At 41.9% G+C, this 26,883-nt stretch overlaps 1 protein-coding gene across 1 annotated transcript in view; it reads left to right on the top strand.

The window, feature by feature from the left end:
- Positions 1-16,831, top strand: part of LOC145403314 (uncharacterized) — a 114,086-nt gene extending 97,255 nt beyond the window's left edge. The window contains exon 6 of the mRNA XM_080275111.1: positions 16,641-16,831. Within this exon, the coding sequence (XP_080131237.1) occupies positions 16,641-16,654 (14 nt within the window). The 3' untranslated portion in view covers positions 16,655-16,831. The remainder of the gene's footprint in view (positions 1-16,640) is intronic.
- The last annotated feature ends 10,052 nt before the right edge of the window (positions 16,832-26,883 follow it).

The raw sequence follows: 26,883 nt of genomic DNA, 5'->3' as shown, positions 1-26,883 counted from the left end.
CGCAATGATCTGAGAGGAATGGAGAGGATACAATACTTCTTTTGCTTTAGCCTGGCTCAGAGTTTTCCTTTTCAGCATATTTCCCGAACCTCAGTGGCAGGGAGGACAATGCCACACTTCATCCTTTCAATAGCACTACTTTGTGACGAGCGTCAGGATACTCGTAGTGTAAATCTCACGTTGCAACTCAGCAGTGAAGCAGAAGGTGATGGTACTTTAAAGCCACGTTAGAGTAAAAAATACAGTACGTAGCCTGTATCACGATTAAACAATTTATGAAAGAAGATAATTCAGACATCAGTAAAAGCAGGAAGTGTTGTCATTTATTTGCTTTCGAGAAATGAAATAATAGAAACGTTCTCCAAAGGTAATCGTGTTGCAGACTTGAGACAAGAGTGAAGGAGAAAAACAAAGAACCAGGTCGAGAACGAAATCCATAATATTGATGAACAGAGATGAACAACGTAGAATTTAACAAGGTCTATCTATCTATCTATTGCCAGACGCCTCAATCCCGTTTGGGGTGGCCACAAATAAATCGCCTCCAAGTCGCCCTGTCCCCCGCCATTTCACTACCCTGCTCCCAACTCACACCCCCCTCTCTCATATACCTCTCCACCCCATCCCTCCATCTCATCCTCGGTCTCCCCCTCCCTCTTCCACCCTCCACCTCACTCACATACACTCTCTTCGTCAGTCTTTCACCCTCCATCCTCTCCACATGGCCAAACCACCTCAGTGTGTTCCTCACAACGCTTCCTATCACATCCACATCAACACCACAACGCTCCTTTATATCCTCATTCGTCAGCCTGTCTCTCCACGTGACTCCACAAGCTCCTCTTAAATAACTCATTTCCACTGCTCTCACTCTTGACTTGTGTCCTTCCAACAACGTCCAAGCTTCACTTCCGTACGTTAGAGTTGGTATCACAATACTGTCATGTAGTAACTTTTTTACTTCCATGCTCACTTCCCTGTTTCTTATCACTGCTTTCAAGGAACCAGCAACCTTTCTTCCCTGCTGTACCCTTTCAAGCACTTCACCCTCCAAACCTCCATCCTTACTCATCACACTACCCAAATACTTAAACGTACTCACATTTTCCAATTCCTCACCATCCAACCTCGCTATACATTCACTGACTTCACCTCTCTCAAAGACCATCACTTTACTCTTCCCTACATTCAACTGTTTTGCTCTCAGGCACCCTTTCCTGCTTGGCCTTCAGCGACAATGTTCCCCAAAGTGTTGGGGCTTGTATTAAATGGCAATTAAAGAACCTAAATAAACAAAGAAAAAAATAGTTTATTCCAAAGAAAGACAGGACAAACCTTTGTACAACAGGCCGATGATGCTGGGATAGGTATCGGTACTCCGGTAAAACTAAACATGACAGTGTACAACATATATGATAGCCTTGTCTTGCACAGTATTCCATCTAAGAAAGTAGAATTCGCCCGCTGTCCATATTTTTTTTGGATTTTTTTTTTTTTTCATAACATTATGATGGTTAGCGTACGGCCTAAGCATGCTTCTTCCGCCACCCTTTTTGTTTATTTTTCCGAGCTTTGGAATAAACTATTTTTTTCTTTGTTTATTTAGGTTCTTTAACCCGCCCCGTCCCGACGACGTATGGGTACATCACCACGATTTGCATTTGCCAGTCCCGGCGACGTACCAGTACGTCGTGCAATTGCAAGGTCGCTAATTTGCACAATTTTCAATTTTCGCACGTGATTTTTCGTATGTATACACGGGACACCTTCCTCTATTCCTGTACAAGATACCAAGCAGGGACAATGCCTTACACTGCATAACCTCCCCCCTCCCCCCCTCACGACATTGTCTTGGCAAAGGACCTGTTACCAGTGACCTGGCTAGTAAAGTTATTCAGGGCCAGAGTGATTCCCCAATCGATGACAATGTGGAGGACAATGTTTACATAGCATTAGAAGAAGAAACAGCCAGAAATAATGATCAGGTAGTGTGGCAAAAATAGGTCAGGTATGGTGATTAGTTAGTGAGTGAAACAATGCTTATAATGCCTTTATTACTGCTTGAAAACCAATATACTGTCATACTACATATACATTCGTACCAAGTAAATAAATAAGTACCGTTTATGAGTGGATAAAATAGTTACCCTCCCATAGAACTCGTTTTCTTTGGTGCCAGCATGTTAGAAAACCCACTCAGGTAAGGAGGAACTCCTACCTGGATTGGGCACTTTAAACCTCAGGTGAGCTATTTCTCTATGAATTTTCGATGTTTCTCACCAAAAGCGAAGGTTTTAGCCAAAAAAAAAAATTTCGAAAATATCTCGGGACTGGGGGATGTCGGAGGTGCGGAAAGCCTCGGGACGTGACGGGTTAATTGCCATTTAATACAAGCCCCAACACTTTGGGGAACATTGTCGCTGAAGGCCAAGCAGGAAAGGGTGTCTGAGAGCAAAACAGTTACACTGATACCTTAGGGCATAAATGGTACTGAAACAGTTATCATTACAAGAATAACAATGAACAGAGACATACAATTACACATACATTACACGGTACAAAGTTCTAGCAGTAATTACCGTATCATAACAAATTTAGGAGTGAGCAAAAGGACACTTTTATACACACATATGGACAGGCACATGCAGAGAGAGGCACATATGCACACTTACATATATGTATACATCTATGGATACATGTATATATTGTATATATTCGTGCAGGTGTAGCCATAGACATATTGTATATACAGGATAGGCACGCATGTGTTAAGACTCGGGTACGTTTACAGACGTGCATACATATACGTATCCTACAGGCACATAAAATATATGTGCCTGTAGGATACGTATATGTATATATATATATATATATATATATATATATATATATATATATATATATATATATATATAATACACTATATATACTTTAATATACTATAGCACTAGGTGTGTGTGTGTGTGTGTGTGTGTGTGTGTGTGTGTGTATTTTGGGCAGCCGAAACTACACATTCAAATCGCACCAAAATTGGCACAAAAAAATCGCAAAAAATTCGCTGGTGTGAAAAAATTTGGTCCCATCACGATTGACAAACTTTTACTATATTTAATGAGCAATCAAAGTTTGACCAAAAAACGCCGCTCCCGGCGCCCGGCATAGGATCTACATAGAATTTTTTGCTCATAGCTACAACTGAAATATACTATAGCAGCGCGAGAGCCCTCCGCAGGAGCAAGTGCAAGGGGCCCGAAGGGCCCACAAGCACTTCTAATATACTATAGGAATAGCCGTGCATCCATGTGTGTGTGTGTGTGTGTGTGTGTGTGTGTGTGTGTGTGTGTGTGTGTGTGTATTTTGGGCAGCCGCAACTACACATTCAAATTGCACCAAAATTGGCACAAAAACCGCAAAAAATTCGCTGTTGTGAAAAAACTTGGTCCTATCACGACTGAAAAACTTTTACTATATTTAATGAGCGATCAAAGTTTGACCAAAAAAAGCCACTCCCGACTTGAGTGCGTGAAATTAGGGTTGCTTTCATCGTAGAGTTTTTTATGGGTTTATATCTAATATACTGTAGCACTAGCTGTGTGTATGTGTGAGTGTGTGTGTGTGTGTGTGTGTGTATGTGTGTGTGTGTGTGTATTTTGGGCAGCCAAAACTACGTGTTAAAATCGCACCAAAATTGGCACAAAAATTGCAAAAAATTCGCTGATGTGAAAAAACTTAGTCCCATCACGATTGAAAAACTTTTACTATATTTAATGAGCAATCAAATTTTGATCGAAAAATGCTGCTTCCAGCACACGGTCAGTTGCTGTGGCCGAGTGGTTAATATCTCGGACTTGCGTGTGGACAACTTGGGTTCGATTCCCGAAGCTGCAAATAACACAATCAATCCAAGTGACAATGTTAGACTAGAACAGCACATAAACGGACCGTCATAGGCCCTTTGATGTCGCCTTGACGGCCGATAGTGACCAAGTTAGACTAGAACAGCACATAAACGTGACTCAGATTACCTGAAATGATTGCAAAGCACACGCAAAGTCCAAGGAAATGAGTGAGAAGCACGAAGAAACGAGTGCAAAGCACGAGAAAGCGAGCGTGCAGTGCGAGAGCCCTCTGCTGGAGCAAGTGTGAGAGGGCCCAAAGGGCCCACGATCACTTGCATATATATATATATATATATATATATATATATACACACTAAATGGATACATATACATTTTCATATACACAGGTAGATAGATTGACAAAAACGATATGAAGGATAAGATTACCTCTTGATTCAAAATCCCTGCACATGGACAATACATGCACATTGCACATACACCTGATGTGTGCATGTTGACCACACACACACACACACACACACACACACACACACACACACACACACACACACACACACACACACACACACTTGTTTTTATTTATGTTCTTTATTTACCATTCAGTACAAGCCCCAACACTTTGGGGAATATTGTCCCTGAAGGCCAAACAGGGAGAGGTGAAAAAAAAAAAAAATGGTACCTTAGGGCATAGAAGGTCCAGAAGAAATTATCATTACAAGCACAATAATGAACAAAAACATACAGTGATATATATATGGCATAAAGTTATTGCAGAAATTATTATTACAAGTCTTGAGATGTGCAAAGTGGTACATAGATACACACGATGTACATACGTATGCAGAGAGAAGCACATATGCACACATATATATTCGTATATATTTATACATATATGTATATCTAAGTCTACTAAAACTATGTTGGTTCACTTTCCATCAGGGCACAGGGAGGCGTGGCTTGTATGTGACGTCAGTTGGCTTAAGTAACAAAAAATTATAAAAGGGCAGACTCAGATTAAACATTTATAGTAAGGGAAAACGAAGAAGGGGAAGAAGTGTGAACTCTTCTAACCCTATAATATAGCAGTAGGTTCCCTCACACCCCTACACTTTCCATCACACCCCCACACCTTCCCTCACACCCCTTACATCACACACCCCACACCTTCCCTCACACCCCTTACATCACACACCCCACACCTTCCCTCACACTCCACACCTTCCATCACACCCCACCTTCCTTCACACCTTCATATCCTCCCTCACACCCCTACACCATCCCTCACACATTAAAGTCCCTTCCCTCACTTCTCCGGTCTGAACATGTCATGACCTGGTGAGTGGACCGTGCATCTACTCACCGAAGTCGTCAGGGGTCACCTGGTGTTGCCAAGCAGAAATCTTCAAAAGCGCTAAGCTCAACTATAAAACGCGCTGAAGTATAGGTGAACACAGTGGCGTACCTGAGGGGGGCGGGCTGTTTGAAACTACCCCCCGGGCCCCCCATTGAGGGGGGCCCCAAAAAGCCTTTAAAATTTAAAAGCTTTTTTTTTAAATAATATTAAAAAAGAAAAAAAAAAATTTCATCCCGAAAATCCCGGCTGAGATATTAGATAAGTTTTGAGAATTAGGGGGGCTAGGATCTTTGCGGGGCCCCCCTCCTGAAGGGAGCCCACGCTAAGAACCTGACCCCCCGGGACCCCAAATCTCTATGTATGCCCCTGTGTGAACAGTTCAGATTTTCGCGCCAAATAGGACTTCAAAACGCGCTAGATATAGAAGAAAATCTAATATTTTTGGCGCTATATCATTATGAAAAGCGTTAAATCTAGTGCCAAAAGCGCCAAGTTAGCAACTCATATTCCATGCCAGTCGATGAACTCCAATGCTCCGCCCCCTACGCCATCTTGGAGCCGTTCTAGAAGCTAGTGATCCGACTTGATATTAGCAGACTTAGTATGTATATATTCATGCATACGTAGCCAAAGACATACTGTATCTACAGGATAGGTATGCATGTATAATGATACGGGTATGTGTAGAGGGGTGTATACATATACAGTACATATGCTCCATTCACATATATAATTATGGTATATTCAATATATATATATATATATATATATATATATATATATATATATATATATATATATATATATATATATATATATATATATATATATATATATACACTCTAAATAGATACATACACATAATACATACACTGGTAGAAACATAGACAAAAACCATATGCATTATAGAATTACCTCTTAATTCAAAATCCCAGCACAAGGACAACACACACACACACACACACACACACACACACACACACAAACTTTTTTACAAAGTAAAAGGATTGCAGGTACGAAAGTGGTACACAAACAGGATGGAATAAAAAGGAGGAAGGTAGTAGAACCATGTCATGACAAGTATATAAACAAGATGATAAAGTTGATGTACTCAAATGTGGATGGAATGGGATCTAAATTACTAGAGATGAATGATTATGTCAGAGAAAATGAACCACAAATAATATGCCTAACTGAAACAAAACTAACACCAAGGATATCCAATGACATACTAAACTTAGAGGAATACAATATATGGAGAAGAGACAGAAATTTAAAAAAAGGAAAAGGAATTATAATATTAACTAAGAAAAATCTAAAAGTCAATGAAATAAAACTAGATATACCATCACAAGTAGAACTGATTGCAGTAGAGATCAACACATCTGAAGGTAAAGTAATTGTAGCCAATTTGTACATGCCACCCAGATCAAGCACATGGGAAAGAGATGAATATGAGGACCTGGCAGAGAGTACAATTCAGAGTTTAAGATCATTACTACATAAAATGGAAGAGAAATCAGAAAGAATTATACTAACTGGGGATTTCAATACAAATATAAATTGGAATACTCTAGATATAATTAGCCAAGAAAGCTGTTGGGACCAAAAGCTCCTGGATCTTGTACAAGAGTTCTTCCTAACGCAACATGTGAGGGAAACCACCAGAAAAAGAGGACTTGATGTACCTTCAGTGCTAGATCTAATATTTACCAGGCAAGAAAATGATATTGATAGTTTAATATATCACCCTCCACTCGGCAAAATCGATCATGCAGTACTAAATTATAACTTCAGGATAGCATATGACATAGTAAACAGCAATGACAGTTACAAAAAGAGCCTAAACTATAAAAAGGGAAATTATCAAGACCTAAAGAAGTATTTCTTAGAAGCTGATTGGGAAAATGAGCTTAGAGGACAAGATTTAAATGCTGTATATAAAAAATGCTGTGAATTTTATGAAATAGGAGTCCAGAAGTACATCCCACAGCACAAAGAAGCAGATAAGAAAATACAGAAATGGTTCAATACAGAATGTAAAAAATCAAAAGAAAGAAGAGATTTGTTGTGGAATAGATACAGAAGACATAATAGTGAAAGGGCGTATAATAATTACAAACAGGCAAGAAACGATTATACAAGAATAAGGAGAGAAGCCCAAAAACAGTTTGAGGAGGATATAATAAATAAAAGTAGTGATCAACCAAAGCTGTTTTACAGCTATAGCAGAAGCAAAACCAAAGTAATAGATATAATACAATCAATTACGGACGAGAGAATCACTTATACACAAGAGAAGGATATTTGTGAAGCACTAAATAAGAATTTCCAATTAGTTTTTACAGAAGAAAAAAATTTTGAGAGGGACTATGTGGAACATGCATGTCCACACATACTACCAGATATACAAATAGCAGAAAAAGTAATACAGGAGGAGTTAAGCAGATTAGACAGAGGAAAAGCAAGTGGTCCAGATGAAATTTCATGTTGGGTACTACGAGAATGTGCAAAGGAGTTAAGTAAACCATTATTTCTAATTTTCAAGAAATCCTTGAGTCAAGGTAAACTACCTGATATTTGGGGAAAAAAAAAAGAAAAAAAAAACAAATATTGTCCCCTTATTCAAGAAAGGAAATAGACAAAATCCACTCAACCACCGACCAGTATCACTGACCAGTGTTGTAAGCAAGGTATTAGAAAAGCTTATAAGAAAAGCTTGGGTAAATCATCTAGAAGAACACAGTATGATAACAGAAAGACAGTTTGGTTTCAGATAGGAAAATCATGTGTTACTAATCTGTTGAGCTACTATGACAGAGTAACAAACACAATACAGGAAAGAGAAGGATCGGTGGACAGTATCTATTTAGATTTCAAGAAAGCTTTTGACACAGTACCACATCAAAGACTTTTATGGAAACTGTACCATCAAGGAGGAATTCGAGGCAAACTGTTTTGTTGGATGCAAGACCTTCTCATAAAAAGAGAAATGAGAACAGTACTAAGAGGAAACTACTCATCATGGAAAGAAGTGACTAGTGGAGTACCACAGGGTTCAGTGCTGGCACGAATCATGTTTTTAGTGTATATAAGTGATATAAACAGTAACACTGGAAATGAGAGCTATCTGAATATGTTTGCAGATGATGGAAAAATGCAAAAGAGAATTACTAACACAAACTCTTGTAAAGAGATACAAGAAGAATTAAATAAACTTCATGAATGGAGTAGTACATGGCAAATGGAATTCAATGTGGACAAGTGTCATGTAATCAAGTTTGGTAAAAGTGGAAAAAGACCTGATTGGGATTATAAGCTAGGAAATAAAACCCTATACACATCAGAAAGAGAGAAAGACCTAGGTGTGATCATCAATAACAGACTATCTCCGGCTGACCACATCAGCGAGAAGGTACGGAACATGTATACACTGCTTGCAAATATGAGAATAGCATTCACATACATAAATGAAGACATGCTAAGAAGGATAATAACATCATTCATTAGACCAACCCTGGAATATGCATCAGTAGTCTGGAGTCCTCATCTCAAAAAGCACATAGACAAGATTGAAAAAGTTCAAAGGGCCGCTACAAGATGGATACCAAGCTTAAGGGACCTAAGCTACGAAGAAAGACTAAATAAACTGAATCTACCAACACTACAGGAGAGAAGGAAAAGAGGTGACATGGTAATGCTATATAAGTGCATATCAGGGAAGGAGAAAATAGACGTAAATGATTACTTAACACATGGAGAAGCATCAGGAAGAGGACACTGCAAAAAACTGCATAAGAAGAGAGGTGATAAAGACGTAAGGAAATTCAGGTTCCCAAACAGAGCAATTGATCAATGGAATGCACTACCGAATGAAATAGTGTGTGCCAAAACAATTCACAAATTTAAGGATATGTACGATAAATATGGTTTAAGACACGGAACAGTACGAGCTTGACTCATTCCTGTAAAGATACAATTAGGTAAGAACACACAGTCTTGCATATATATATATATATATATATTAATGACAGAACAGACGAAGGAAAAACAAATGAATAAAAAAACAAAACAAATCCATGCACCAGATTACTGGTGTCGGCTGTTCATAAAATATCTATAACAATTAGACTTGAACAGCAGTAGGTTGAAATCTGGAGGGAAACAACTCTGGGGAAGCGAGTTCCAGAGAGATGCAGTTCGGGGAATGAAAGAATTCTGATAGGCAGAAGTTCTGCAATATGGTTGAGTGACATTCCAGTCATGAGTGCTGCCAGCTGCCCGTGTAGGACAAGGGAAGGCATGGAGAGGTGGCACCATGAACGCAACTTTGACTGAGCATTTGCTGTAGAAATATCTGTAAAATATCTATCTTTCTATCCATCAATCCTTCCATCATCCAATCCTACATTGCCCCAAGAGAAGCGTAGGAGCCCGGGGCTAGGCAGTTGGTCTCGACATTTAAGATGAGAGTGATCTCTCTCTCTCTCTCTCTCTCTCTCTCTCTCTCTCTCTCTCTCTCTCTCTCTCTCTATCTCTATATATATATATATATATATATATATATATATATATATATATAAATATATATAAAAATATATATATAAATATATATATATATATATATATATATATATATATATATATATATATAAATATATATATATATATAAATATATATATAGATAGATAGATAGATAGATATCGATATAGATATATCTATATATATATATATCTATCTATATCTATTTATATATACATATATATATATATATATATATATATATATATATATATATGTATATATACAGATATATATATACATATATATATATATATATATATATATATATATATATATATATACATATATATATATATATATATATATATATATATATATATATATATATATATATATATATATATATATATATATATATATATATATATTATATATATTGAGTGTCCACAGCAGGACCGGCCTATTCCGAACGAAGTGGTGACGATACAGCCAATGCATCTCTACCAAGTGGCTTAGGCTGTCTAGTAGAGATTATATGTAGGGTGAGAAGTGCTTGTAAGTGTACCAGTAATTGTAGTGTTAGAGTGGCTTTGGATGTGCGTGTAGTCTGTGAACCAAGTGTTATCGGCCCGCGCAAGCCGACTGGGTGCAAGCATACTTTGTAGTATGCGACACTGGTTCAACCACAGCACCCCTTGTGTCTGCCAATGCAGTACGTGGCCAAAAGAATGCTCCCAAAGTTTATTACCCTGGCGGGGCGTGAACCCTCGTTCTTCAATGTACAAAAACGCATACTTTGCCAATGTACCACAGAGGCTCCAAAGACCTATATATATATATATATATATATATATATATATATATATATATATATATATATATATATAGATAGATAGATAGATATACTGTGTGTATATATATATATTGTATTCACACACACACACACACACACATATATATATATATATATATATATATATATATATATATATATATATATATATGTACCAAAATGTCCCATCATTGTCCTAGTGCCAGCGCATTACAATGAATGGAAGTCGGGGTGAAGGGTGAGATTGTCTTCGAGTACATCAAGATGTGTGATGAGGCAGGTAAACAAAGCAGAAAACAAGAGTCCTTGGTGGTCTGAAGGGGGCATTAACTGGGCAGTTAACGATATGATGGGATAATGCTTCATCCATGGGATTGTGGCAGAGTTTACATGGCCTGTTAGCTGTGGGTCATGCGGTGATATCCCCTGGGGAGCAATACTCGAAACGAATGCAGGCGATGGCCATGTCACAGCGGCGGGTGAGGGTGGGGTGCTTGCCATCGGTGTGTCTCACACCACGATAGGTGTCATAGTGCTGGATGGTGACACTAGTGGAACGTTCAGCATTGGTACGGAGGGCTAGGTCCTCCCTGGACTCCTTGAGAAGGATTCTCTGGACTATTGCCGTGGACACAGGGAGGCAGATGGCAGCTAGGAGGAGGTTACAGGCAGCTCGGGCCAGGTGATCTGCCTGGTCGTGGCGGATGTGACCAACATGGGCTGGGATCCAAATAAAAGAAACCTGAGACCAAGAATATGAGTCTGATAGAGGCGGGAGTAGAGGAAGGCAGAGAGAGAAGGGGTGTTGGGGGGGGGGAGGTTGCGAATTAGGGCAAGGGCAGCTTGGGAATCACTGATGATGAGACCTGGTAGGTGATGAGAGAGAGAAGGATGTCAAGGGCAGAGTGTATAGCGAATAGATCACACTGGATTCTGCTGGCCCAGTTGAGAAGGCAGTGAGAAGTGAAGACAGGGGAAGAAGTAGTAAAGGCAAGTCAAGCAGCTTCCGCTTGGCCGTTAACGAGGATAGAACCGTCAGTGTAAACATAAATAGGATGGGAAAGGTAGGTGCAGGCTATCAAGTTAAGTGTTTCAGTGATGGAGAGCTACAAAGGGATTGGTAGACGGTCAGAAGTAGTGGATTAAGGTGTGTAGTGCATAGCAGGAGTCGTACTTGTCCAGGTAGGGGGCAAGGGGTCATTCGGGATGGGAGTGACAAGATCAGCATGGATACTGGCGGGAACACAGCCAGAAAGCTGGAGAGGACAGTTGAGAGTCGAATGAATTCTTTTTACCCAGGATGCCAGGCCTGGCACATGAGTATGCCGGATCCGATCTAGGTGAGTGGAATCTGAATGTCAACCAGTCGGGAGGAAAAGGATGATGCAGGCAACGGAAATGTGGTCAGACACTGCGGCAAAGCAGACTCCAAGCATGTGAATGCGATCGGTGATGGGGCACAGACTGAGTTCACTACTCTGGCAGACCTGGGGCAGCGAAGGGTGAGATGCATCACCCGATTTTGTACCACTTCAAATGGTCGGGGATGTGCTGGGGTGACAAGAGAGAGAGGGATAGCATGATAATCAAGATGGGGGCGAATATATAACAGGTAAAACGATTGAGCGACGGGGATGCTAACCCCATCCGAGTCACAAGTGAGCATGCCAAAGAGTTTAAGTCTGCAATGAATGAGGGTGCAGATAGCGGAGACATACTGTGAGGGGTTAAAGAGGGAAGTGAGGGGAATTCCGAGATATGTATAATCCTGCACTACCTTAAGATGAGAGCTGAGGAGTGTTATGGTTGTGCAAGCAAGCCTATGAGTGAGGGATCGTGTAAACAGTTTGGTTTTGGCAGTGTTCATAATCAACCCACAAGCAGATGCAGCACAGCCGAATTTAAATAGGAGATGTTGAAGAGTGACAGGAGAGGGGGAGTGGATGCAGGTATCATCAGCATAGGTTAGGATCAGAATGGAGTCAGGGATAGGAACTAAAAGACGGAGGAGTCTATTCATAAGAAAATTTATGAGAAAGGAGCTAAGTACCCCGCCCTGAGGTGTGCCATGATTGAAGGGTTGGTAATCACTAACCACCCCACAAAATAGAACCCAAGAGTAACGATGGGATAGGTAGCTTTCCAGCCAACAGATCAGGTGAGCAGAGACACCTAGGTGGGCAAGTTCGTTAAGGATGACGTCACGGTTTGCAACGTCGAATGCAGCTTTGAGGTCGATGAACTGTGTACAGGAGGAGGATGTGAGGTGAGTGAGTAATTCTGCAAGGCAATGTTGTGTGCTTCAGCCTGGGAGGAAACCAGGAAGATGCTGAGTGAGCTGGTCCTAAAGAAGATCGCGGAGCCATGCTAAAAGAATTCTCTCAAGTACTTTGCAGATGCAGGAAGTTAGGGAAATGAGACTGAAATCAGAAGAATTAGGCTTAGGGATAGGGATGATAGTGCTACGGATCCAGTCTCCAGGGAGACTACGTTCGGAAACACTCAGGTTGAACAGTGAGAGTAAGGGATTGCCAGGGTCTTGAGCGATGAGTCTGAGTGTGGTGTATGTGATCCCGTCATCACCCAAGGCAGTTGTCGTGCCTTGCAACAGCACAAGGCGTAACTCATCACCGATGATGGCGTGATCATCGAGGGGAGAGGGAGTGGAGCAAGCCTCTGCAAAACGTGCTAGCCTGTTTCCGCTACCAGCCGAGAGGCGAACCTTGATGAGGGGAGGCAGGGATGTTAGCTGAGATTGGGTGGACCATTTGTCAACTAGGTTGTTGGCATATTCCACAGGATTGTGGTGGAGAGGTGAGGGGGACTCACGTGACTGAATGACTCTGTTAACAAGCCGCCAAGCCTTAGATCGAGGAGTGTGTGCATTAATATACTGGAGGAAGTAATGCCAATACTCCAGGTGAACACTGTTTTTCCCATAATGATCACAGAAGGTCTGTACCACAGTAACTAGAGAGCTGTAAAGTTCAGCTGATGTGGTGAACGAATGACTGGCAAACCAGGTGGTTACCATGTCCTTGAAAGTGGGTTGCAGTGGAATGGGGATATTAATCTTTTTCCTGATGTCGTGGTGCTGGGAGTGTTGTATGGGAATGGAATATGTGGCAAGGATGGCATTGTGCTCAAAGACAAGATTAGGGACAATGTCAACAGTGACAGCATATTGTACCACGTTGCTACCAAGGACAAGATCGAGATAGCCTCCCCCAACATGAGTAGGATGAGAAGTGGGGAATGGATGCAGATGATGGTTTTTGGCAAAGTCATGGAGACGATGACCAGCAGGAGAAGCACAGGAACCGCCGGTGATGGATGAGAGACATTAAAATCGCCCAGGTAAAAGATTGGTGGGGAGCAGCGGGTGGGTAAAGTGGTGGGGTCACCCCCAGTTGGACTGAGATATAGACGTTACATATATACAACGAGGCATCGTTGACTGTGAGGTGAAATAAGTGAAAGAGGAAGGAATGAGAAGAGGCAGGTGATTTGGTAATAAGGGTGTGAAGAATAGAGTGACGAATGTATGTAACCAGGCCTTGGCCAGAATGGGTATGGTAGCAGTGGAATCCCCGAAGCCTGGGTGGGGGTCTGGGACAACGAGAGTGAGGGAAAGCCTCTTGAAGACAGATAACAGCAGGGTGATGAGATGAAACATAATGAGAAAGGTCAGCCAGGTGGTGGTGGATGCTCCGTATGATCCAAGATAACATTTTATTTTGTCTGGGTTTGGAAGTCGTAAGGACAAGGGGGGAGACGGAGAATTGTCATGAAAGTGGGTGGGGAGGTAGGAGAAAGGGAGGTCCCATATGTGCAGTTGCCGGGAGAGAGGGAGGTAGGGGAAGGGAGGGGGAGGGGAAGGGGTGGCAGAGAGGCGAGGATGTATGGGGGAGAGAAGTGCGTGAGGGAGTAGACAGAGGAGGCTTGTGTGAAATGTAAGACTGAGACACAGGTGGAGGGACAAGGCTGGGTGGTAGTGAGACGGGAGGGAGGGAAGGAACAGTGATAACAGCAGCAGTGGTAGTTGCATGGGAGTTGGTTTGTGGGAGCTATGAGGTATAAGCAGAGTAGGAATATTAAGGTGAGAGAGTACATACAAAAGGAGACTGCGTACTTTATCGTACTGTTGTTGCAGGAGCTGCAGTTGATGGTCTGATGGGTGGGGCAGGGTGTGAGAGGGGGAGGGGGGAGCAGTTTGTTGCCGGGCACGGGGAGGGGCAGGGGCTCAGGGGAAGGGAGGAGAGGGGATTGATGTAGAACCAGTAGGGGGAAGGTGTAGCAGCTGATGATCAGGAGCAGGGGTGGCGGTGGGGACAGAAGCAGCATCAGGGCGGGCTGAGTGACGACTCGGGCAGTCCAGGTGTCAAGCAGTGACGCCCATACTCCCACACCGGGGGCACTGGAACTGCGGTGAATGAAGAAGACGAGGGTGGGCAGCTATGGGGTCAGTGGGGGCTGGTGGCGCGGGTGGTAGGGGCAGTTCCAGGAACTCAGATGAGTGGGGGTCAGGTGCATGGGGACTGGGAGAGTGAATGGTGGCGGAGTGCCTGACAGGGCAGGTTGTGGTTGAATGGGGACCACTGCACAGACCACACCGTTCTGCAGACCGGCAGTAGCGTGAGATGTGGCTGGACTCATAACAGCGATAACACAAGGGTTGTGATGGCGTGGCCTCAACGAAGGTACAGGGGGTAAGGAGTAGCTTGTAGCGATATTCGGGAGGGGGGGAGTCTTCTCCCTCCCATACAACAATGGCACTGTTGATAGGTTCTTCCAAAGAGTTGTACAGGCAATGTGCTCACTTGTCACCAGGTCTGCTGTGTAGGACTGTAAGAGGGCAGTCAATTGCCAGGCGTTTGAGTAGTTATTCCAGCATCTTTTCCCTTCGAATTAGGGCATAATGGAGCACAACTTTTATGCCCAAAAGCCCCTCAGTTGTTAGGGTTTTGATGAGATCGGGATACTTGCTGTCGGTGTAGATGTTAGGAGGTGCAGGAGACATAAGGCAAACAGTTTCAGGGTGTCGAGTGATGAGGTGGTGGGTGGATGAAACCTGGTGCCAGACACCGTGGACAGCAGGTGTGCATGAGGAGGGGAACGCCAGGCGCACATATTGGTCTTGTGGTATGACAGGAGGAAGCCCGGGCCGGAGAGGGGTGCTGGTGTTGAGGGTAGAGGCAGGGCCATCAGGGCCGGAGGATTGTGAATTTATGGCAGAGGGTCGTTCTGGGTGGTTGGCACTTGGCGCCGGGATGTTGGGTCCGGTGACCGCCAGTACAGCACGGTCTTTTGTTGGGAAGCGTGAGACACTAGCATCATCATCATCACCACGAGCACCATCGAGCTTGATGCGTTTCATTGTTCCAGTAGTAGGTTCATTGGATGCAGCAGGATCACCAACAGCCGGGACTGAAGTGTAAGGGGCTCAAGTGTCTGGCGGGGAATGTGTGCGACGACGTACAACAGTCGGGGAGGGGGGGGACATCACTGGGTTTGGCAGTAGTTTGTGTTGTGGTACTGCGGGGACTGGCACCCAGATTAAGTTTGGCTTTGCACTTCCTCTTACTCATAACCCTGACCTTGCTGGATATTAATGTTAACACTGCACATCGAATAGGAGGGATAGCCCAGAATGCCACACAAATACCCTGGGCAAGGGACACACACGTCTGTGGGCCACCAAGGCATGGCTAGGAGTGGATAATTATGTATATTGTGTGTGAATAAACTAGTTTGTGGTACGGCTAGAAGAAAATGGAATTGGCCCTAATAATCCACTAAAGAAAACAAATCGTTGAGGAGTAAGTAAATTAATTCCTAAGAGAACTTTTTTTTTTTTTTTTTTCACAATTTTGAAACTAAAAAAATTCATGAAAAATCTGGAGTCCTAGGGAGTGTTCCTAAATCTTTTATCAAAATCAGTCCTAGCATCTTGGAGGAGTTGCTGGATTAACCCTTATACAGACAGACAACGCTGCATAATTATAGATATCAAAGTTATCATTATCAGTATCACTGCCATTATCTTGGTCTTAATAATTCTCCCCACAGAACAGTCTCATTAGAGGTGGCCTTCTCTCCTGGCTGGGTGCCTCCCTCCCCTTCGCGAAGATGAGGCAGCCACAGCAACGTGGCCAACCAACGCTGCTTCTACCAGACACACGCATCAACAACGCTGGTCTCGCACTAAAATATCCTGGATAAAACATCTGTTTTCCAACATGTGGAAAAAATAAATGACATTATTGCATTCATTCTGATATTTAAATACTTCCTCTCTTGTTGAGAAATGTTGAGCTAATATTTGTGAAGTACTGGATCTTCTTCAACATTTTACCTGGATACCAAGGTTAGAAATGAAGAATACAAAATGAACTGTAATGTAGAGTAGCTCATCAGGCACTCGTACTGGAGACTTTCATTTACATGTTTACCATAAATAATATCTCTCTCTCTCTCTCTCTCTCTCTCTCTCTCTCTCTCTCTCTCTCTCTCTCTCTTTCTCTCTCTCTCTCTCTATCTATCTCTATCTGTCTATCTATCTTTCTATCTATCTCTATCTCTCTCTCACACACACACACACCCTACCGTATCCCTGACCGCCTAGGATCTCCAGCATACTTGACCTCTTCCTTACAACTAATTCTTCTGCGTACGCTGTACAGCTTTCCTTTCCGTCGGGCTCCTCCGATCACAGCCTTTTCACCTCAACCTGTCCTATTGCTCCAGTACGGCCTGTGCACTCTCCAAAGAAACGCCGGTTGAGGCACTTTGGAGTTGCTGCCTGATAGGTCCTCAGGCAGTACTCCTTAGATTTTCCCTGGAATGATCATTGCTTCCATGGCCGAAAGCCATCTGAGAGTGCCTTGTGCATTACGCAGGTTATTCTCACAGGCATGGAAGCATACATTCCTTTCTCATAACCTTTGACTAATGCAAAAAAAATGGTTTAATCATGCTTGTGCTAACCACGCTTGTTCCAATGCTGTCTACAACAAGGAGAAGGACTACAAAAAGAACCTGAGCCAACCAACCCTGAATCTCAGCTTTTGTATTTGTCTTCCCGGAACCATGCAAAGTTTGCTCTTCACTCTGTTAAAATTTACTTCATCCGTACTAAGCGCTCTAAACGTTCCGAAAGGAGGATGACCAGGAGTCTGGTAGGTAGGTCAGTAAGAACACAAGTGGAGCATCCCTGGCGGAACCGATACTGACGATCAGAAAAAAGTTGAGAGAAAATATGCTTTAACATTTTTTTGTTGTTGTTAAGAATTGACTTGAAAACTTTTGATATACAGGACGTTAAAGCGATTGGGCTGTAGTTAGTGGGCTGGGAATGGTCATCCTTCTTTGGGACAGGCAGAATGAAAGCAAACTTCCACCAATAAGGAAAAGTCCAAGTTGATGGACAAAGATGAAAGTGTTTATCGAGGTAGGGTGTTAGCACAGAAGCGTCATCATTCTTCCCTCCTCTTTTCTACTCTGATAGCTCTGTAGCTATTTTTTCTACGGGTAAAGCAGAACTCTTCACTCAGACTTTCTCCTGCAATTCCACCTTAGACGATTCCGATGCTGTCCATCCATCTCTTACCCCCTCTGACTTCCTCATGGCTAACATTAAAATTTCTTCAATAGACATATTTTCTGCTATCACTGGCCTCAGTGCTAACAAGGCATATGGACCTGATGGGGTCTCTCCTGTTGTCCTCAAGAACTGTGCTTCTGTACTAATACCCTTCCTCGGTAAACTCTTTCATCTCTGTCCGTCAGCTCGCACATTTCCTTTTTGCTGGAAGTTTACTCTCATTCTGCCTGTCCCAAAGAAGGATGACCATTCCAAGCCCACTAACTACAGCCCAGTCGCATTAACATCCTGTATTTCAAGTCCATTCTTAACAAAAAAATGTTAAAGCATCTTTTTTATCACAACTTTTTTCTTATCATCAGTATGGGTTCCACCAGGGATGCTCCACTGGTGATCTTCTGACCTACCTACCAGACTCCTGGTCTGGGACTTTGGCGAAAGCTTTGTTACTGCACTTGACATCTCAAAGACTTTCAACCGAGTCTGACATAGATCTTTAATTTCCAAACTACTCTCTGACGGTTTCTATCCTTCTATCCGTGCGTTCATCTCTAGCTTTCTTTCGCGCTGTTCTATAGCTGGTGTTGTAGACCGCCACAGTTCTTCTCATAGAACTATCAATAGTGGTATTCTTCAGGGCTCTGTCGTGCCACCAACTCTCTTCTTTTTATTCATGAATTACCTTCTTAGTTGTACGTCCAACCCTATCAGCTCATACACTGGTGACTCCACCCTTCACCTCTCCATTCACTTCTCGCAGCATCCTTCTCAGCAGTTGCTTCAACAAACAAGGGATGAGGCTACGGCACACCTAATGTATGACGTGGCTCACATCTTTGATAGAGGTTAAAATAACCTTGTTTTTAATGCATCGAAAACTCAGTTCTTACATCTTTCAACCTGACAAAGTCTTCCATAGGAGTACCCTCTAATTTTTACCAATATGCAGCTCAGTCCTGCATCATCTTTAAACATACTTGGGGTTTCATTCTCTCTGGATTTATCTTGCGAAGAACATATTACCTCTCTTGTAAAATCTGCTTCCAAGAGATTGGGTGTGCTAAGCCGACTCTGTACCTTTTTTACTCTTGCACTGTTGTTGACTTTATACACAGGTTTTACTTGTCCCTGTGTAGTTTAAAACTCTTGTGTGTGGGGAGGCTCCCCACACACTCTTCTCAACAGAATAGAGTCAAAGGCTTTTTGTCTCATTAACTCTTCTCCTCTTACTGGCTCCCTTCAACCTCTGTCTCTTCGCAGCACTGTTGCATCTTTATCTTTTTTCTATCACTGCTTCAAATGTCACTGCTCCTCTGAGCTGTCTGCTTGCATCCCTCCACCACTACAGCGGGCACGCAGCATGCATCTAACAAAAAACTCTCATCCCTTTTCTGTCCAACTCTCTAATGCAAGAGTTAATTGCCACTTCCACTCCTTCATGTATGTGAAGGGTCAACTCTGAACTGTCTCCCACTGTCTGTTGTTCCTTCTGTCTACGACCTCCAGTCTTTCAAGCGCAGTGTGTTCAGGCATCGCGAAATGAATGGATCTTGAATTTGGCTCTCTGTTATCTTGTTTTTGTTTTTTTTCTTAGAGGGAGCAATTTGCAGGGTCTTGGTCTTTGGTTCTTCTTCCTTGCATATATATATATATATATATATATATATATATATATATTTATTTATTGTTACATAGCCTATGATTTCATCATCCTTTGTGTAATTTTAACGCACAGTATGCTGCATGTTTGATCACGAGCGTGTTCTGCCTCAGTCCCCCCCTTCTACCGTTATAGTAGAATAAGTCGTTCTTTCTGTTGTTCAGAGCAGGATTTTCAGCTCTTTGTCCCCATGGCTTCATTTGCGCGTCCTTCTTACAAGTTGTATCAAGCTCTGCTGGCCCCTATATAATGAGCTCAGTCTCTGCATCATTGCCACTTAGATCTACTCCTCATTTTGTTCACATCTCTGTCCTCCCCTGTACAGTTATTGTTGTGAGTGCTCCGGAAGTCTCCAACCATCTAGCAGCTGTGTTATTTGAGTATAACTGTTATTGCATTTTTTCCTTGTACTGTATAACATAAGGTGTTGATTTGTAGGCCTAGTGAGGTTTTTTTTTTTTTTTGTAATTTATGTAGGATTCATTTTGTCAGCCAGTTTTAATACTATTTTGTATCTGTAATAATTTATCTTGCATTAACTGAGCATTACCAAGTGTATTTTCATTTTATCAGGGCTGACTTAGGTAAATTTACCTTTGCTAATTTCATGTTAATAGAGGGTATTGCAGTTAACCATATATTTAGCCTGTTTTTTGCCATTACATTATCCTTATGAGTCCTGAATGTTTTGTTGTTAGTTTGAGCATTAAACTTTAACTTGTAATTTTACCTAACTCTTTTGTTTTGAACCTGGAACTTAACGGGACAGTAGTGACTCTTAGTATTCTCACTTAAAGTGTACATTATCTTTCTCTGTTCCGTAACATAAATTTAGCGACCTCATATCAGGATATTCAGGATATCATCATAAGGATATTGCTTGATATTTTGTGACTGTTACTTATTCATGATGTCTACTATTACTACACTTGATGAAGCCAAAGATTTTTTGTCAAATGTGCAAACAGTGTGTGATGTAGAAAACAGAACAAAGAATGAACTTAAGCTTGTTGCTCAACAATTGGGAATTGCTGTTCGCTCTCATCATTCTAAAGATCAAATTGTTGACATGCTTAATGAAAGCTTGTTTAATGTAACTCCTCCAAATGAGCAAACGCAGATTGAATTAGCTAAGTTACAGCTAGCCCTGCAGGAGGCTCGTGTGAAGGAAGCTGAAATTCAAGCACGTGCTAAGGAGGCTTGTGTTAAGGAGGCTGATTTTTACGCAAAAGTTGAAATTGCTAGGATTCAGGCAGACCATGAGTATCGCATGAAACAAGGTGGAACTGGATCATCTAGCTCTGATGATTTTGATGTGGCTAAAAATTTTAAACTTGTCCCTCCTTTTAATGAATCTGATTTAACAAAGTATTTTCAGTTGCTTGAGAGGGTAGCTACAGGTTTTAATTGGCCCAAAAAGTATTGGCCAGTATTCCTTCAAACTGTTCTTACCGGTAAAGCTCAAGTAACTTATGCATCTTTGCCTCAGGATCAATCTGATAATTATGATGTAGTTAAGAGCTTGATTCTTAAGGCCTATGAGCTTGTTCCTGAAGCCTATAGAGTAAAATTTAGGACAACTTACAAGCAAGATAAGCAATCCCATGTTGAGTATGCAAAAATCAAAGAAGATCTGTTAGAGCAGTGGTTAAATTCTAAGAATGTGGATTCTGATTTTGGTAAATTTAAGCAGATGATTTTGCTGGAGGACTTCAAGAGGTGTATTAGTAAAGATGTAAGCCTATATCTTGATGAGAAAAGAATAGATAATTTGTCTGATGCTGCAGTTTTAGCTGATGAGTATGTTCTCACTCACAAAAGATATTCTAGAGAAAGAAGGAAAGCTGAGAGTAAGTACGTTGCCTCTACTCAGAGTACAGGTAACAGGAAAGAGAATAAGGATGATGTTTCTCAGGAAGAAAATACCAGCTTCACCTCTAGATTTCAGAAAAGTAAATGTACTTATTGTAGTAAGCTTGGTCATACTACGGAGAGATGTTTCAGGAGACAGCGTGATGTGAACAAAAAGGAGTCTTTAAATATTCAGTCAATTGGTCTAGTGTCCACTCTTGAGAGTTCCCAGAATTCTTTAACTGAGTTAACTGAACCTGCTTTGAGGGGTAACTTAAATTCTCATGATGGAGCTCCTCTTTTGAGCAGTAACGTGGGTGACACTCTCAAGAGTTCATGTGCTAATTTCCTGTCTGATGGTTTTGTCAGTCCTCTGGACAGTAATGACAGGAAATCAGTTAAAATATATCGTGATACAGGTGCTTGCCAATCCCTTATGCTGACCAGTGTTCTAGGCTCTAATGTCAATTCCTCTGATGAAACTGTAATCTTACAAGCAGTAGGGAATAATTACTTCTCTGTCCCTCTGTGCAGAGTGAATTTAGGGTCTGGTTTTGTTAATGGTTCCGTTATGGTTGGGTTGGTTGAGACACTCCCAATGTCAGGTGTAACTTTCTTACTTGGAAATGATATTGGTGGAAGTCAAGTGTGTCCAGCTCCTCAGTTGTCTAGTGAGCCAGTGGCTGCGTCCCAGGATTGTGATGTCCCTGATGTGTTCCCTGCATGTGCTGTCACTAGGGCTAAGTCTAAAGTTACTGGTGATTTAGAGGATAATGATGATGATGATGTTATCCTAGCTGACACTTTTCTTGCTAATTTGGACCACTCACCAGATGAGGCAGTACCCCGTAGTGTTGATAATTTGTCTCATCAAGAGTTGGTTGAGTTGCAGGTTGCTGACCCTGAGTTGAAAGGTCTAGCTAACTCTGCTTGCAGTGAGGAAGAGTCAGCTGGTGCTTCTACTTGTTATTATATAAAGTCAGGAGTACTTATGAGGAAGTGGAGACCCCCAACAGCATCAGCCGACTGTGAATGGGAGGTTGTACATCAAGTTGTCATCCCTCGTGTTTGTAGGCAGGATATCATTAGAGTGGCTCATGATTCCAGTTTGGCAGGACACCTTGGAGTGAGGAAGAATGTGGCACGCATTTTGAAACACTTCTACTGGCCAGGTATCTTCAGGGATGTTTCCTGGTATTGTAAGTCTTGTCACATCTGTCAAGTTGTGGGGATGTGTAATCAGACCAAAAAGGTTGCACATCTAGTTCCCATTCCTCCTTTTGAGGCGCCTTTCACCCGTGTGTTGGTGGATATTGTGGGCCCTCTTCCTAAGACTTCTTCAGGATTTTCTTATGTGTTGACCCTGATTGATATGGCTACTCGTTATCCTGAAGCCATTCCACTTAGAAATATCTCAGCAAAGAACGTGGTTAAGGAAATGCTAGGGTTCTTCACAAAGTTTGGTCTGCCCAAGGAGGTACAGTCAGACCGGGGAAGTAGTTTCATGTCAAATATTTTCAAGCAGTCTCTGAAAGAGTTGGGCATCACCCAGATCACGTCTTCAGCTTACCATCCCCAGACCCAAGGAGCGTTGGAGAGATATCATCAAACACTCAAATCGATGCTCAAGAAATACTGTTTGGAACATCAGAAAGACTGGGATAAAGGTCTTCCATTCGTTGTGTTTGCCGCAAGAGAATCTCCAAATGAATCACTGGGCTTCTCACCTTTTGAACTACTGTTTGGCCATGAAGTAAGAGGACCCCTTAAGTTACTCAAGGAATGCTGGCTGTCGGAGGAAGATGACGTCAACCTGCTGGAGTATGTGATGAAGTTCAAAGAACGGCTGTCCACTGCTTTACAGCTGGCAAGAGAGAATTTAGGAGCTGCTCAGGAGAAGATGAAGACTTGGTATGATAAGAAGTCCAGGTTACGCCACTTTCAGCCAGGAGATCAGGTTTTGATTCTGCTACCAGTACATGGGCAACCTCTTCAAGCCAAGTTTAGTGGTCCTTATTTCGTGGAGAAGAAACTCAGTGATGTCAACTATGTCATCGCCACACCAGATCGTAGAAAGAACAAGCAACTTTGTCACATCAACATGCTAAAGTTATATCACAAGCGGGACGAAAATAATCCAGTCTGCACTGTAGCTGCGCCACCCGAGTCTGCAAGTGAAGCTCTCCCATGCAGCATGAGCCTGAGTGATAGTTTGGGGAAGATTCCTGATATCATGAATGATCTCCAGACTAAGCTTTCTCATCTACCTCCCGAGGAAAGGCAGGAGTTTTCGGCATTACTGCAGGAGTACCAGCAAGTGTTCCGTGCCACTCCAGGAAGAACCACTGCGTTGATGCATGATGTCGATGTTGAAGACGCAAAGCCAATTAAACTGCCTCCTTACCGTGTGAACCCAGTGAAAGTTCCTCTCATCCAGAAGGAGCTTGGCTACCTGTTGGACCACAAGATGATTGAGCCATGTCAAAGCGAGTGGAGTTCTGTCACTCTAGTCTCTAAGCCAGGTGGGTCACAGCGGCTTTGCATTGACTGCAGACGTGTTAATCAGATATCCAAGGCGGACACTTACCCTCTCCCTCGCGTGGAAGATTGCATAGACAAGATCGGAAAGGCTAGGTACATAAGTGGGTTTGATTTGTTAAAGGGATACTGGCAAGTACCTATGACTGAACGTGCTAGGGAGATCTCATGTTTTGTAACACTAGGAAAGAAAATGTTATTGCAGATTGCTTATCTAGACTTTAGACAGATTGTTTTAGAGTAATAAGAAATTTCCTTTGTAAATTTCTTTTTCTTTGTGGGGAGGTGTTACATAGCCTATGATTTCATCATCCTTTGTATAATTTTAACGCACAGTATGCTGCATGTTTGATCACGAGCGTGTTCTGCCTCAGTCCCCCCCTTCTACCGTTATAGTAGAGTAAGTCGTTCTTTCTGTTGTTCAGAGCAGGATTTTCAGCTCTTTGTCCCCATGGCTTCATTTGTGCGTCCTTCTTACAAGTTGTATCAAGCTCTGCTGGCCCCTATATAATGAGCTCAGTCTCTGCATCATTGCCACTTAGATCTACTCCTCATTTTGTTCACATCTCTGTCCTCCCCTGTACAGTTATTGTTGTGAGTGCTCCGGAAGTCTCCAACCATCTAGCAGCTGTGTTATTTGAGTATAACTGTTATTGCATTTTTTCCTTGTTGATTTGTAGGACTAGTGAGGTTTTTTTTTTTAATTTATGTAGAATTCATTTTGTCAGCCAGTTTTAATAATAGTTTGTATCTGTAATAATTTATCTTGCATTAACTGAGCATTACCAAGTGTATTTTCATTTTATCAGGGCTGACTTAGGTAAATTTACCTTTGCTAATTTCATGTTAATAGAGGCTATTGCAGTTAACCATATATTTAGCCTGTTTTTTGCCATTACATTATCCTTATGAGTCCTGAATGTTTTGTTGTTAGTTTGAGCATTAAACTTTAACTTGTAATTTTACCTAACTCTTTTGTTTTGAACCTGGAACTTTACGGGACAGTAGTGACTCTTAGTATTCTCACTTAAAGTGTACATTATCTTTCTCTGTTCCGTAACAATATATATATGCTCCTGACTGGGAATCGAACCGTAGACATCTTAGACAGAAGTCAGGCTCTGATACCACTCGACAACGGAGTGATAAAAACTGTGACCTGAGTTTTTTTTTTTTTTTTTTTTTGGACGAACCAGGTAATCCATTATGGGAGGATATGTTTCATTCACAACACATTAGGCTTATATCACAGCCCCACGCAACTCGGCAAGTGACAGGGCAGTTTTAATCTATTCCAGACACCACACGAGCGTCTTTATATGTTGGAGAGAGACATTACACGCGTGTGTACAAATATATTTATATGCATCTAACTGGGAATCGAACCCTGGACCTCTTAGATAAAAGTCAGGCACTGATACCACTCGACCACTACGTGAGAAAAGCTGTGACACCTGATTTTTTTGACGACCCAGGTAAATCCATTATGGGAGGATATATTTCAGTCTCAACACATTAGGATTATTTCACAGCCCCACGCAACTCGGCCAGTGACAGAGCAGTTTTAATCTATTCCAGACACACATTACACGTATGTGTAATGTGTGTCTCTCCAACATATAAAGACGCTCGTGTTGTGTCTAGGATAGATTAAAAACTGCTTTGTCACTTGCCGAGTTGCGTGGGGCTGTGAAATAATCCTAATGTGTTGTGACTGAATTGTATCTTCCTATAATGGATTAACCCGGTTCGTAAAAAAAAAAAAAAAAAAAAAATATCACGTGTCATAGCTTTTATCACACCGTGGTCGAGTGGTATCAGTGCTTGACTTCTATCTAAGAGGTCTAGGGTTCAATTCCCAGTCAGGAGAGTATAAATATATTTGTACACACGCGTGTAATGTGTGTCTCTCAAATATATATATATAAAATCCTGCACATAATGGATACACAAGGGCATGTCAAATAGTAAAGAGCTATATGCATTCAATTCCCAGAGCCCTTGTAAAATTGCATGTGCCCTAAACCCTTGGAAGTGTCACTTGTCTGCATTTTTTTTTTCATAGAGCACAGTGTGAGCCACGCATGGACTGCAATGCATGCAAAAATAACAGAACGTGAGGGGGAGGCAGTGACTCAATCGTTAGAGAGGTGGCCTGCAGTCCTACAGGACCCTGGTTAAAATCCCAGCTGGGGTAGGGAACAGTTTAATAATTTGAATTTCATAAAATCAGACTATACTGATCTACCAGAAGACCCGCCGACATGTCGTAAAAATACCCCCGCTGATACCAATACACCAGTCCTGTATGAGACAGCCCTAGCTTGTATTCAATATGGGTCGTGGGTATTAGTGCCAAAGTGGTGACATTTAGAGATGTATAGTATGTAGGAGGACTACGGGGCCTTGGAATCAGGCTGTGAAGCCTATTCCCAGGGTCGAACATATATATAAAAAAGAAAAGAAAAAAGAAAAAAGAAAGAAATTGCCTTAAAGATAATTATGCAAGACTTGAAACCTTCAGGGCAGCATGAGGGTAAGTGTGATCGTAAAGTGCGATTAAGATAAAGTATGTTAGGAGGGGAAGGTGTGGGAATTACAACTAGAAAACACCCAGAGAGTGCATACCTCTCCCAGTGCCATTGCAAGATCAGGATCCA

This window comes from Coenobita brevimanus, chromosome 60, assembly GCF_032717465.1.
Source record: "Coenobita brevimanus isolate Jiangsu-jjx chromosome 60, ASM3271746v2, whole genome shotgun sequence".
Classification (NCBI taxonomy): Eukaryota; Metazoa; Arthropoda; class Malacostraca; order Decapoda; family Coenobitidae; genus Coenobita; species Coenobita brevimanus.
The sequence above is the reverse complement of the archived record's forward strand: the minus strand, read 5'-3'. Positions and strand labels throughout refer to the sequence as shown.